General features: G+C 35.7%; 1 protein-coding gene across 1 annotated transcript in view; it reads right to left on the reverse strand.

The window, feature by feature from the left end:
* The window catches only part of SIK3 (SIK family kinase 3), a 280,799-nt gene that overhangs the window by 116,350 nt on the left and 149,213 nt on the right, over positions 1 to 15,236 (reverse strand). The window contains exon 3 of the mRNA XM_044669586.1: positions 11,769 to 11,832. Coding sequence (XP_044525521.1) covers positions 11,769 to 11,832 — 64 coding nt within the window. The remainder of the gene's footprint in view (positions 1 to 11,768; positions 11,833 to 15,236) is intronic.

The following is a 15,236-nucleotide window of genomic DNA, read 5'->3' on the forward strand; positions in this document are numbered from 1 at the left end:
AGGTGAAGGAAAAGGGAATTCTAGGAATGGTAGATAGCCAGGGAAAAGCACCATCAGGAGATAGAATGTCTTATGCACAAAAAAAGCAAAAAGGCCAGCATTTCAAGATCACGGAGAATGTGGAGGTGAGTAAAACTATAATAAGAATACAAAAGTAGAAGGGACTACACTATGTTAAGAGCTTTAAAAGAAAAATAGAGGTTTGTGTATTTGCTGTAGCTATACACAGATTTAGTCACTTAGAGTCCTGAGTGCCATTTCTACTTCCCCATAGAGTGCTCTCTTTCATTTTCCCATCCAGCAACTATAACCACCTACTGAACATCTCTACCAGTACACTCTATCCATGTAAGCTTAACATTTTTTTTTCACTATAAATCCAACCCAGGTTACAACTTTCCTAATTCATGTGAGGGACCTACCATTCTTCTAGTCACCAGATTTGCTAAGTAGAAGTTACCTTTGACTCTTCATTCTTTTATCTGCCTTATCCAAGTAATAGTAATTTCCAAGAGTGGTTGATACCATGTCAATATCTCACACATTGCTTTGGGGTCAAACAGCCAAAGAAGGTGAAGGACTAGACATTTTCTCTAATTCTTATGACCTCTCCAAGCCTCTCCAAAATTATTAACAGTGATAAAGTAATTTTAGTTGCCTCAGTGATGGGCACTCCATCTGGATGTGGGGGCATAGTGATTAGGGAATTGCTTAAGGCAATGATGGGAAAACTATGACCTGGATCCGGCCTGCAGAGAATAGTTTGCCCATCACTGCTAGGACATCAAGAACCCAAAGAGAACAAAAAAATTCTGTCCTAACTCAAAGCTCTCTGAGCACTTTCTCTTGCAACTAGAGGCAATTAGGTGGTGCAATAGATTGAATGCTGATTCAGGAAGACCTGAAGTCAATTTGGGCCTCAAACACTACTAAGATGTGTGGCCTGGTGCAAGTCACTAAAACTTCTGTTTGCCTCCATTTTCTCACTTGTAAAATGGGAATAATAACAGTACCTACCCAGCAGGATTATAAGGATCAAATGAAATAATATTTGTAAAGTACTTAGCACAGTGGCTGGCACATAGTAGGCACTGCACATGCTTCTCCCTCCTCCATGCTCTAGCAGCAAGGCTTCACAAGCTGCTGTCTGGATCCAAGGGCTTGCAAAAGAATGCAACCCCTTGCTCAACCCTGCCCCACCAGCTACTTTGCTCCACCATGACCTCTGCCTCAGTGCCATGGAGATCCAAACTCTCAACTATAGAAATTTGCTGAGATCACGAGAGCCAGTGCCCAACCTGTGCTACAAACAGTATACGCATTCTGGTACAGTAGAGAGAACACTGGATTTGGAATCTGAGGGTTTGGATATTAATGCTATTTAAAACTAGGCTAAAGATAGGATGGAAACAGTCAACACTGGAGGGGATGCAGAAGAACAGGCAAACTGATACACTATTATTGTATCTGTGAAGTGGTCCCACCATTCCAGAAAGCAATTTGGAATTTTGCTGAGAAATAAGCAAAATTGAAATGTCTAGACTCTTCAGGCCACAGATGCCACTGCTAGGCACATACGTTAGAGGAGTTAAAGGCCTCATGTACATACAGAAAGGTCTCATGTACACCAATATATTCACAGAAGCACTTTTTATGGTACCAAAGACCTGGAAGCTAAGAAAATAGCTCATTGATTGGTGAGTAACTGAACAGACTTTGGAAAATGAAAGTAGTATATATCTACAACATAAGAAATAATATATAAAGAATTCAAAAAAGCAGAGGGGGAAAAACCATTAAAAACTAAGGCAGAAATAAATTGGAAAATAATATTTGTATGTACATATGCATATCAAGAGTATCTATAGTATCCAAAAGACTTAGTGTGGTTTTAAGCTTTATGAATCTATGTGTGTATAAGAAATAATTAGTACAATAATACATGTGGGAAGAACAATAACAGAAAGAACAATTCTGTTATAGAACTAAAATGCTGTGGAATTTTAAAAAGACTGTTGGAAGAGTTGAGAAAATAGACTATCTCTTTGTCTCTTTGTCTCTCTGCCTCTCTCAATTTTGCAGAGATGAGGGACTATGAGTACAAACATTTTATATGCTGTCAGACTCAGTTGGATATATTAGTTTTGATGAACAGCTATTTTTATTTCCCCTTTGTAACAAGGGACTACTCTCTGTGTAGGGGAAGAAAGGCATATTTGAAAATGAAAGTGATATAAAAAAAAGTATCAGCAAAAGTTTGAAATGTATATAATGTATATAAAATGTATATAAAAACCTGTATATAAAAAAAAGTGGGTCGAATCACTTATCTTTTCTGGATCTCAATTTATCCACCTATAAAACAAGAGGGCTGGGTCAAATAATGTCTAAGTCCCTCCTAGTTCTAAACTATGATCTTAATTAAATAGATACCAGAATGTAAAGTCTCATAAGATCATAAATTAAGACCTAAGGGTCATCTAGTTCAACTCTCATTTTTTCAGATGAGGAAAACGGAGCCCTAAGGGATTAAATAACTTGCCCAATGTCAATTAGTGAATGGAAAGACAAAGATTCATATCTTAACGCACTTTTTAAGGCGGATCCATTTTCAAGTATACTTTTTCACTCTAATCAATGTAGGAGATTTTTGCTCTGATCACTATAGAAAAAAGACTATCAAACATAGGGTAGATCCAGGACAATTGTGAAAACAAATTCCCATATTCATGGGCAGTAGGGGGAAAACCATTCAAGAATGACATTCTGACCCCACTGATGTAATGTGTATGAGATTTCTCTAATTCTAACCTGATAACTTCTGTTAGAGCAGAGGCAGACAATGTGGCTAACTGCTTTACTTCCTCCAGTTCCAAGACATTTTACTGGTTTCAAATCAAAACAAAATAAACCATTTCCTTTTAAATCTTAATCAAATTGTTAGTCTTTGTATTGGATGTTGAAGATGTATTAGACAAAAAGCACAGCACATCCAGAATATAAGACAAATACTAAATGAAGTGGAAGATGATTCTGAGATGCTTCTACTGACCACTCTAATGCTCCCCAGGCATAACCTGGTTTTGAGTTATCCATGTCCTCAAAAATTCCAAACCCTGAGATAGCAAATGGGCTCTGAAAACAATGGCTTGTTCATCTCAAAGGTCAATCCACACATATACAATAAGGGTTATGAATGACTCCAATTATATATATTCAAGTCTTTATTCATAACTTGACCTCTATAAATAACACTATATTTAAAATATTAAAGATCAGCAACAAATGACTTTATGTGAGTAGAAGGCTTATGCAACTCACCCTGTGACTCTTGTCTCCAAGGCAAACTAGTTCTTCACTACCTTTATTTTTTTTTTTAAACCCTTAGCTTCGGTGTATTGTATTGAGCTACCCAGCTGCCCCCTACTTCACTACCTTTAAATGAAGAAACATTTTGTAGCTGCCACTACCACCACTATCACCACGGAACAGCTTTTTCTAGTTGAGCTATGTGAGGAAATAACTTTCTGTTTTTGATATCACTAGATTATCATTTGATGCAAAAGGGCTCTAGGCTTACTCTGACTAAGGAAAAAATAAAATGGCAAATAAGACACCAAATTAAGTGGAAATTAAGTAGATTTAGAAATTAAGTAGATCTCAAGGAGGAAAGTACTTAGCTATTCTAGGAAATCTTTTTTTTTTTTTTTAAACCCTTAACTTCTGTGTGTTGACTTATAGGTGGAAGAGTGGTAAGGGTAGGCAATGGGGGTCAAGTGACTTGCCCAGGGTCACACAGCTGGGAAGTGTCTGAGGCCGGATTTGAACCTAGGACCTCCTGTCTCTAGGCCTGGCTCTCAATCCACTGAGCTACCCAGCTTCCCCCTGTACTTAGCTATTCTAAATCTGTGACAAAAGCCCCAAATTTACAACACTGGGCTTCAAAGGGGGAAAAAGTTTCATTAAGTACTCCTTAATATGGATTGGCCAAAAAATAAGTAACATTAAAGATGTTACTGATCAAATATGGTTAGATCTAGATTTATTTTGGATTTCTTGTCTCCTGCTTGCTAGTTTAATATGGGTTAACTTTTAAAAATTGTGAAATGAGGGGCAGCTGGGTAGCTCAGTGGATTGAGAGTCAGGCCTAGAGAGGGGAGGTCCTAGGTTCAAATCTGGCCTCAGACACTTCCCAGTTGTGTGACCCTGGGCAAGTCACTTGACCCCCATTGCCCATCCTTACCACTCTTCCACCTAGGAGCCAATACACAGAAGTTAAGGGTTTAAAAAAAATTAAGAAAAAATTGTGAAATGGCAAATTTTGGTACTTCTTTTCTTTTTAAAAAAAACCCTTACCTTCCACCTTGGAGTCAATACTGTGTATTGGCTCCAAGGCAGAAGAGTGGTAAGGGTAGGTAATGGGGGGTCAAGTGACTTGCCCAGGGTCACACAGTTAAGAAGTGTCTGAGTCAAATTTGAACCTAGGACCTCCCGTCTCTAAGCCTGGCTTCAATCCACTGAGCTACCCAGCTGCCCCCTTGGTACTTCTTTTCAATTCTAGTTTAGTATCAGTTGTTGCTAGAAAAAAAAATAGTAGATTCCTTAATAGGCATCAGTCAGATTGTCATGAGTAGCACCAGCTAGTGACAGTCCCCAAAATGGTATAAGAGACAAAGAGGCAGGCAAGTGGGGAAAATGCTAGTCTTTAAAAAATAATTTATCAATGAATTAACTAACACAACTTCCCAAAAGCACTAATAACTTTACAAGAATATTCTGTTAGTTTAAAAAGTTACTACTAAATTTTTGTATTTTTAGTCAAAAGATACTTTTTTTCCCTTCAGCTTTCAAAACCTACAGAAAAGCACACATAAGTTTAAGTCACCTTAAACACAGTAAACACTTTCAAATGGACAAAGTCAGATGAAACACAATGAAATATAAATTATGCAAATAATTTCTATATATACATAGATCTTTCACTAAGTGTTTCTAACTAGGCCATCAGGGTTATATTTTTCTTTTCCTGGAATCAATTTTGGTTCTTCTCAACCAAAATTTGGCTAGAGAAATTAAATTAACCAAAGAAGGCAGAGAAACTTTGATAGCCACAAAAAGTGCTAATCACCAATATGTCTTTGATGAGTATGTCTGCTCTCTTAATAATGTAGAAGACTTGGGCATACTGCCTGGAACTTCCAGTTTTAAATCCCTTTGGAGTAGATAGATAGATAGATAGATAGATAGATAGACAGACAGACAGACAGACAGACAGACTACTATGAATAGAAAGTTTAGCAGAGAAGTAATGATAACAACCTGAAAATCCTATATATCTTAAGTACAGATATGTAGATGGCTTGTCCATATAAACAGATTAGGTTCCAAAGAGAAGTTTAAAAGTAATTTCAGACACCAAACAAATTAATTATCAAACCAAAAGGAAAAAAATGGGGGAGGAAAAGCAGAAAGAAAGCAGAATACTAGTGGGTTTTCATAAGTTTTATGTGAATGATGAAGTTGTTCTACAGTGGCAGTGAATATTAAGTAAAGTTCTTCATTTCTATAAATAAACCCATAGGGAAAAGCTATTGTCTAAAGTCAATGTAAATAGAAAACTATAAAAGAAATAATCTCAAATCAATATTTGGGTAGCACAGACATATTGTACATCTGAAACTAATTCTTAGTCCTCATCTATACCATATGTGCAATTTTGATGCTATCAGAAAATAATAAACTTGAAATACTAATACTAACAATCATAAACATAAATTTCTAAACAGCCTCCAAATTCCTTCATAATAACTTTAAGAACTTTAGACAACAATTCTGCTTGCAATTAAGGAAATGTTCTTTTGATAAAGTACTAGTGTTTCTGACTCTCAGGTCTCTGATTAAATCTTTAGATTAAATATCTAGGGGAATTAGCCTATGGAAGTTTAACAGCTGAGTGGTAAATAAACAGATCAGTTTTATATTTTCATTTATGATTTAATGTACCTACCTTTCCATGGTCAGCCTTTGACAATTTAGAACATGTTGGTAATAAATTATGTCAACAAACTAAATTTTTCAACAGATAAAATGCCTCATGTGCATTACTTTTAACATTTTTTATACAAAATGATTATTAAGACAAATAGGGGTTTTTCCCCCCAAGATAAAAATATATTTAAGAACATGTTATGGGAAAGAAGGTAAAACACACATTATATTAGGAGCACTAAAGATCCAAAGGATCTGGGACTGAAAATGAATGCTAAGGATAAATAAAAAGATTTTAAAAGCCAAACTGATAACAAGGAGGAAATCAAAGAAGCAATAGGTCCAAGGCTGAAGGTTCAGGTGATCTATGAGTTGTCTGAGGGGATAAGAGATGAGGAAAAGGTCTAAACTACTTACTTCTTATTATCATTTTTATTTTCTTGCAAAGAAAAAGATCTTTGGACAACAAAAAATATTTTTTAAATGGTTTTAGGGAATAGATAAATTAAATGATGACTGGAATGAGCTATGCTCAATAAATTCAATTATCAAGATCAACTATATACTAGGGTTTATTACCTGGAACTGGAAAATGAGATTGCTGATGGTTATGGATGTCCATGGAGAATGGAAAAGGTGCTACAGAAATAGGGTAGAGTTAAATACCCTAGTTTACAGAGTTTGAGTGTGACTGATAGATAGCCTCATATGCTTGACTTTTATTCCTGACAAATTTCTAGTACAGAGCTTTAAAGATATAGTTTACCAGCACTTAGAAAGGGATTCAGTGATCAACAAAAGCTTCATGACTTCACTATGAACATCTCAAGCTGAGCTAACAAACATTTTTGCCCAGGAAGCCTAGGCTAGCAGATTGGGAGAATTTGGTGGACAAAAAGGTCATCAAAGAATAATAGAACGGAGACAGGAAGGGCTTGCATCATTAACTCCAACCTCCTTCATTTTACACATTGTAAAACATAAGTTCAGAGAGGTTAAAAGTGCTTTGATTATGGTCACACAGGCAGTAAATGGTAGGACAGGATCCAAACTCATGTCAACCTGACTAGAAATCCAAAAGGTTTTGTTTTTTTCCCCCATTGTATAACAGTGCCTCCTATCTTTGTGGAAAAGGTGAAGAGAAGGATAACTGGGTGGCTTTAGTGGATTGAGAACCAGGCTCAGAAATGGGAGGCCCTGGGTTCAAATCTGTCCTCAGATACTTCCTAGCTGCGGGACCCTGGGCAAGTCATTCAACCCCCATTGCCTAGCCCTTATCACCAATACATAGTATAGATTCTAAGAGGGAAGGTGGTAAGGGTTTAAAAAAAAAGAAAAGAAAAAAATAGTGAAGAGACATGAGCTAGATGATAGTGCAATTACACAGATTTAGAAATGGTAGAGTGACTGGACCCAAAAAGCAGAAAGTAATAGGTCAATGTCAACTTGGAGTGAGATCTGTAAACTGGAGATGATATGAATTCTTTAAAGTATTTCACAGGTTTGTTTGAGGCTCTATTGATACAGTAATAAGTATCAGTTATCATAATTACTTCTATTATTTTATTATATGTCTAATAGGAAGACCCTTGAAGCTATTCTCAGCCCAATACTGTTAATTTTTTTTAAACAATGAGGGGGGGGCAGGGAATAGATGACATGCTTTGCCAAATTTGTAGATGACAAAACTTGAAAGGATTACTAACACAAATGAAAAAGTTCAATCATAAAAAGATCTTTGACAAGCTAAAATGATTGGAAGAATCTAGTAAGATGAAGGGTAATGAAGAGAAGAAATAGGAAATTCTGTACTTGGGCTTAAAAAAAGCTTTATAAATACAGAATAGGGTTTGAAGAGTGATAGGATCACTATTTTCCTGAATAAATACAGATCAAATGGTACAAAGAGGTTTGTTTTTTTTTAATGAGGAGTTCCCTACTCTCACGAAATCACAAGTTTGGTGCCCACCCTCCCAAAAGCAAAGTCATAGAAGGGGTATTCCTTTTTATTTCATTTCATTCTATTCTTATGACTTTGCATATGCCATTCTCCAAACCTAAAAGACTTCCCTCTTCTCTTTTTTCAACACTCCTATGATCTCAAAACATTAAGAATTTATAACTACAACTGAATCTGATCATTCTTCTACTCTGAATTCCTTTACAACATAGATTCAACTATATTATATTATCCTTAACTTCTGGATAAGTTGCTTTATGTTGCTCTTATGTTGGTATGTGTATAAGATGTCAATGTCCTAATGACATATAAGATGATATATGGTTCACTGACTGGGAACCAGTGAAACGTGACTTGACCACACACCATCAGGCCAGGCCCAGGCTGAGCCACCTTTCGGTTCCTCAGACTCCATTCAACCCTGAGACTCTCCGAGGATCCCTCTCTCTCTTTCTCTCACACTTTTCCCTCTCTCTCTCTCCTTGATTCTTGAACCCTATCTTCTTCTCCTTCCCTCTGACCATATCCTTGACTGCCAAACCCTGGACACAATTTCTACTGGTGAGTCTGATTTCTGCCCTCCTTCCCAACTCAGTGACTCAGCTTCCCTGCTCTTCAGAAGAGCCTACAGCTTTTGCCCTCATAAATCTAAACTTTCTAAAACTTTGTTGTTATAAAATAAAGGGCAAAAAATTTGTAAAAGAAGTTTCCTTAACTAGGAGCTACCTATGCCAGTGAAATCACAGATACAAGTCTTCTCTCCATCCCCATCTCACCTCAGTAAAAAAGCTGGTAAGCTTCTCAAAAGAAAGAACTGTATATTTTTATTTTATTCCTGGACAGAATCCACTATACAGAAGATATTCCAATGTTTATAGAATATGTAAAATCAATACTTCCATCAGTATTTTCAAAGATTTTTAATTCTGCTTATCTGTGTCTCTCTCTCCCTCTCAATTATGCATATCACAACACATCTATGATTTAGTAAGATGTCTTTGAGAGTTCCTTGTGGCCAAAAAAATAGTCAACCCTTAGGTAACTTGTTGACTGATGGCCAAAGACTTCCTACTCCCTTCTCCAGTCCCCACCGGCCTCAATTCTCTATCATGTGCTTATTATATGCCTATTCTCACCTGGACACTGGTTCTCCTAAGCCCCACCTCCATCAGAGACAACCCAGACCCTCTCTCCAAGTCAATGCTTTGAATCACTACCTCTGCTCCCAACAGGCAATGTTTTAGGACTAGTTTCTCTGCCATTATGTACTCAAGATCCATGATGCCTTACTATTAGTCTTACAATGTTGGGTTTTTTTCACCTGTTGGGCTCTGTCACCAGTCTATCATGGAAATTAACCCAATTCTATGTGTATTCTCTCCTCATTAGAATATGAGTTCCTTGAGAGTAGATATTGTCCTCACTTTTCTCTTTGCCAGAAAGATATCAATATTATCCATCACAGGGCCTGTACTTGAAACCATTCCTGCCTGGTAAGACCTAACAGATTGCTCAATGTCAACAAAACCTTCCAGAACCCATGACACAATAGAGCAACGGAGGAGGACTAGAACAGAACACATGAAAGTCTTATTAATGAGACACTATTAATGGGATGTTAAACTTACTTTTACACTACTGATCTGAAAATTTAATAATATTTTTACAGACAGCTGTTTACTACTTCTAGTCAATTCTCAAAATTAAAGAAATAAAATAATATAATTGATGAACAAATGGTGAAACCAATTAATTCCAAGACACCAGCATTCACTGTGCTTAACTAGCAGTAAGAATTTCATGACAAATTAAAACTTCTTTTTTAATCCAATCTATGGAACAAAGGTGCCATATGAATCTAATAAAGATATTAATTTCATCCTTTATTAAAGAATTGTTAAAATGTATTTTGCATTATGTTGGAAAAGGTAATAAATGTTGTGACTGGCATTCCCAAACTAATAAGTGCTCAAAGGCATATGCGAGTAGTTTATTAAGGAAGAAATTCAATCAACAAATATGGAAAAAATGTTCTAAATCCCTATTTAGACAAATTAAAGCAAAAGAAGTTCCCCATCATAGCATTAGATTCACAAAATTAAAAAAGAAAAATGAAAAATGCTGGAAAGGCTATAGGAAGACAGGAACATTAATGAATTTTTGGTGGAACTGTGAATTGGTCTAGTCACTCTAGAACACAATTTGAAAGTATATCCAAAAGCCAATAAACTATAAACATTCTTTGACAAAGCTATACTACTATTAGGCCTATACCCCTAAAAAGATCAAAGAAAGAAGAAAAGAACCCATAAGTTAAAAAAAAATGTTTATAGCAGTTCTTTCCTGGAGGCAAAAAATCGTTGTATCATAGGAAATGATGAAAGATATGGGAAAAGAAAGACTTGTATGAATAATAAAGAGTGAAGTGTGCAAAACCAGAAGAATAATTTCTACAATAACAGTACTGTAAAGACAAACAAATCTGAAAGATTTAAGAACCCCAATCAATACAATGACCAACCATAATTTCAGAGGGTTGATGATGAAGCATGATATCTACCTTCTGACCCCAGAGATGATCGATTTGGAGTGCAGAAATACAATGTCTAAGCATAAGGATGACATCAAAAGAATCGCTTTTCCTATCTATCACAAAAGTCAATAGAGCAAACAATTACAGATGTTGTTCCTATCTTGGTACATACTGTAGGATTACATTTTTTCTTCATTGCTATACAACAAAGGGTATAATGAGGAGACCATTTAAAATCTGGCCAAACTGATGCTGTTTTTAGAGGGAAATGATAAAGATGCTCAGAGGCAAAAGCTCCCTACATAAGAACTTAGGGAGAAAATGCAGACAATTTAAAATTCATGTAAGCCACAAATGATCAGCTACCAATATGAAAACATTATTTTAGAATTCACAACATTTAAAATAGCTTTAATTGGTAAATTACCTAGACCTATAAACTAAAAGAAATATATTCCTACAATCCATATTCAAACAAAAACTCTCTAAAATAAAAATTAAGTAATATATATGATAGAACTTTTCAAAGTATATACTGAAAGAAAAGGTATTTATGCCAATCTAGTTTTGTTTGTTTCACCTTTACTCCTAATTGCTGGTGTTAAAAATATTTGTTTAGTCATAGCTTTCTTCTCAAAAAGCCAGACTTTCCTGTCACTATCACATTATACCATTTATTTCTGAGCTAGCAGTGTACAACATCCCTTTGTGACAGTGTCATTGAAATAACAGGGAAAAATTTCATTGTGAGGAAGGAAAACAGTTGCTAAAGAGGAAAAAAAAACCCTTGAAAATTAGCAAGAGTCAAGGAAAACTGTGAACACATGGTACAGAATATGGCTTTATGTTTAAATATAATATAGCTAAATGTTTCTGAGATTGACTGCTTCCAGTATCTCATTCTCATTCATATATTTTCTCCCTCAGCCTCTTCCCTATCTTCCCATCCCTTTCTCTTCCACCCACCTGTCCGTGCACACACTCTCTCTGTCTATGTCTTTCTCTCTCTCATATACACAGGTACATACTGACAATATTTGTCAGTAAGGAAAGGCTCTGAGCAGTCTGATGGGATGTGTGTTTGGTTTTCAATGTTTTCAACTGGAATGCTAATAAATGACAAACACCCAAGACAAGTGATTTTTCAAGTTGAACCAAAAATATCTTACTTGACGGAAACTGACAACACTGAAGGGCACTGTCCAGTGACACCTGAACTAAAACAACAAAGAGTATTAAGTTTACTCAATACAGTATTAGTTCAAAGAATGCAATAAAGGTACTTACCAAATATTTCTCCTCCACTAGCATATTCTGTCACTAAATAAATCATCCGCTCTGTCTCCATAACCTGGATGCAAAAGTAAAAAAATGGCATTGACATACATAACATGATGGTATGACAAGAAGGCAAACTAATGATTCCTCTTTAACCATATGAAAGGCTGAGATCCATTACTACTTGCAAGAAACGTGTCATTTTTCCACAGAGATAAAAGTGCTGGGGGGAGGGGGAGGAGCCACAGCTTCATTCCTCAAAGTTCTTAATGGTGGGAACTTACTAATTGAGAGAAAGAGTCTCTCTCTCATCCTTGTTCCCAATGTCTTTATTTCTTCTCAAAATTCCAGAGAACTTAGAATTACAGAAGCTGCCAAGAAGCAAAACTGAGAGTTCCTATCCAACATCAATCACATAAATCTCAGAAATGCTGAAAGGAAGAGGAAAATAAACACTTTAAGAAACCTGGGAACTATGATTTTTGTGCTTTTTCTAAATGGGAAAAACCATTTACTTCCAAATTATTAATTCACCTCCCAGCATAAGCTAAAAAAAAACAGCCTCTATACAAGTCTGACATTTATATTTGTACATGGTATCTGTTTTTGAAACATCTCTCTCTCTCAGCTATCTATCTTTTCACATTGGTCTTCTTAAATGATAAGTGTTATGGCCTAGTAATAAAAGCCAACAGGAGGATCCAGAAGCCACGCAATTTAATGGAATTTTAAGCTTCCTCGGGGAGAGTGTCCAATAATGGACAGGTGACAGCCCTGATGTGCATGTATGTCATGATCAGATCATACATGGAAGCACTGAATTCAGTTCTAGGTGTCACATTTTTGGAAAGATAGGCAAATAGAACTGTCCCAGGGAAGGACAATCAGGATAGAGAAGGGTATCTAGATTATGAGATCACTAAGAACTAGAAATATTGAGGAGAAATCTTAGGAGAGACATAATAATTGGCCTTCACTATTTGAAGGGCTACAAAGCAGAAGTGGATAAGTCTTGTTACGCTTGGTCCCAAAGGGAGGAACAAGAAACAAAAGTGGAAAAAGGCAGGTGGAGGCTTGATGTAACGAAAAAATTCCTTACAATCAGAGCTATACAAAGCCTCCCACTAAACATTATAAGATCATTTGTCAAGTATGCTGGAGAATAATTTCTTTTTCAGGTTCAAATTGGAGTAGTTTGGTTGTAAGGTTCCTTTCAACTGGTGGCCATGAGAGTTCCATTTTTTCTTTGAATGTTGGGGAACTCACCAAAGTCAGCTGCCAGAAGGGATAAAATGAAAGCCCCTCCCAAAATATAAAGAGGAAATGTTACTAATATTAATAGCAAGAGTTGGGGAAATAGTTACCTGTCTAAAAGTTTGGTGGGCTGGTAAAATAGTGGGCAAGATGTAAAGCTCTTAGAATCCAGATAAAAGGCTAACCTTCTTCAATTTCTTGAAAAAGATCAAAAGAAGCTATATTGAGCATTGAGTAGTTTTATTTTTTAAAGGTAAGTTAAGAAGTAACTAGGTTCTCTGAGAGAACAAAAAGTTCTTCAGAAGGCATCAGATGAGCAAAAACTCGGAATGGGATTTACATCAAGGGCAAAGCATGGGTAGAGACAAGCATAATTAAATCTGACCAATTTCAACAGGCCAATTCCTGCAAACATAATCCATTTCCCTTTGTAAGGATTAATCCTCAGAAGAAGCCTTCTACATTGAAGCTTTAACAACACATACTACTAAAATGTGGCCTTTCTTTAAAGTTTGAGCATTGTGCTCTGAATTTGCTTAAGCCTTAACATTTCCTTCAGTCATCCACATGCCTGGGCCAGTAACAAGCAAGTATTACAGGATAATAATGACAAAGCTAATCATTTTAACTAAGTGAGAGTGGGAGTTCAGTGGGGAAATCAATTCCCCACTTCATTACTAGGGAAGAGCTATACTCACCTAACTGACAGAATATGTATTTGCCTACATAATGCAAAGTCAGAGGTTTAAAAAATGTTTTGTGCAAACCAGTGATCCCATTTTGTCCTCTACTTGTACCTAGTCTAAAATTCCTGACTAGCATTGTCTTTGTATTTTTTTAAATAAGGAAATGAATTTGGAAAAAAGTTAAAGAATTTCCTAAAATAGCATGTCTTATAATAACAAAACTGGGATTTGAACCCAGGAGAGGTAATACACTATAATGGGAAGAGTACTGGATTTGGAATAATAAGAAAGGGATTTTACTTTGCTTTATTACTTATAAACAGTGTGACCTTGAAGAAAAAATAAAGGGGATACCAGGGAAACAACTTCTTATAATATGGGAAATAATAATAACATTACTAATATGGAGGGTAGTTTGAGAGGTTCCAAAAGATCCTAACTATTCCAGAAGCCCTCTCATTCTCATCATGAATAGTCCAGTTTAAGAGTTAAGTAGTAACAAACAGCACAATCTCTTTGCAAATAAATATAGTTGATCCCACTGTAATTTTTTAAAAAATAAAAAATAAAAAAGAAGAGGTAGGGGTAAAGGTTGGCAGGAGTAGAAAAGACCTTCAATTAGAAAATGGTTGGATAAAAATCATAAAAGGCATATAAATTATACATGAATTGAACAATACTGAGTTGCAAGAAAAGAAAAATATGAAGAAATAAGAAACTTTTAGGGTCATATCTCCTATCCAGGGTTGTGAAAGTGATATGATCTGCTTTTTCTCCTAATTTCTTCTAATTTTCTTAATTGATATCTTGTTTTTTACATTACCTTCTACCTGAGAATATAATGTTTCTTTTCTAATTTAATCTGATTACCAATTAGAGCAATTCAGTTGGGAAATATTAATTGGAAAAATTCGAGTTTATCTCCATTGCAGATGATACAGGTGACAAAGGTAGCAGCCAGGTGACAAAGTAGACAGAGCTCTAAGCTTGACTTCAGGAAGACATCTTCCTGAATTCAGATCTGGCCTCAAATACTTACTTATGTGACCCTGGGAAATTCTTAACCCTGTTTGCCTCAGTTTCCTTCCTCACTTATGAAATTAGCTGAAGATAGAAATGGCAAACCACCCCAGTTTCTTTGCCAATAAATCACCAAATGAAGTCAGAAAAAGTCAGACATACTTGAAATGACCAAACAAGAAGTTTGATCATATCACTTAAACCTCAACTTCAATTTCCTTTTCTCTAAAATGAGGGCAATAATACTTTCCCTCAGACAATGTTGTACATGACTGAAATCATTCAAGAATGGATATGATATTAGAGACATATTGCTTGGGACTTTAAATATTATAAGTGATTAAAAAAATCTTACTAAGAATGTTCTTTGTAGGGCTTTTAGCATAAAATATAGTACTTTGTCAAACGTTTTTTCTGCATCTATTAAAATAATTGTGTGGTCTAAGATGATTTTGTTTTTAATGACTGCTTTCCTAATGTTGAAATATCCCTACTCTGGCATCACTAATACAAATCC

Source organism: Gracilinanus agilis, chromosome 3 (genome assembly GCF_016433145.1).
Source record: "Gracilinanus agilis isolate LMUSP501 chromosome 3, AgileGrace, whole genome shotgun sequence".
NCBI lineage: Eukaryota > Metazoa > Chordata > Mammalia > Didelphimorphia > Didelphidae > Gracilinanus > Gracilinanus agilis.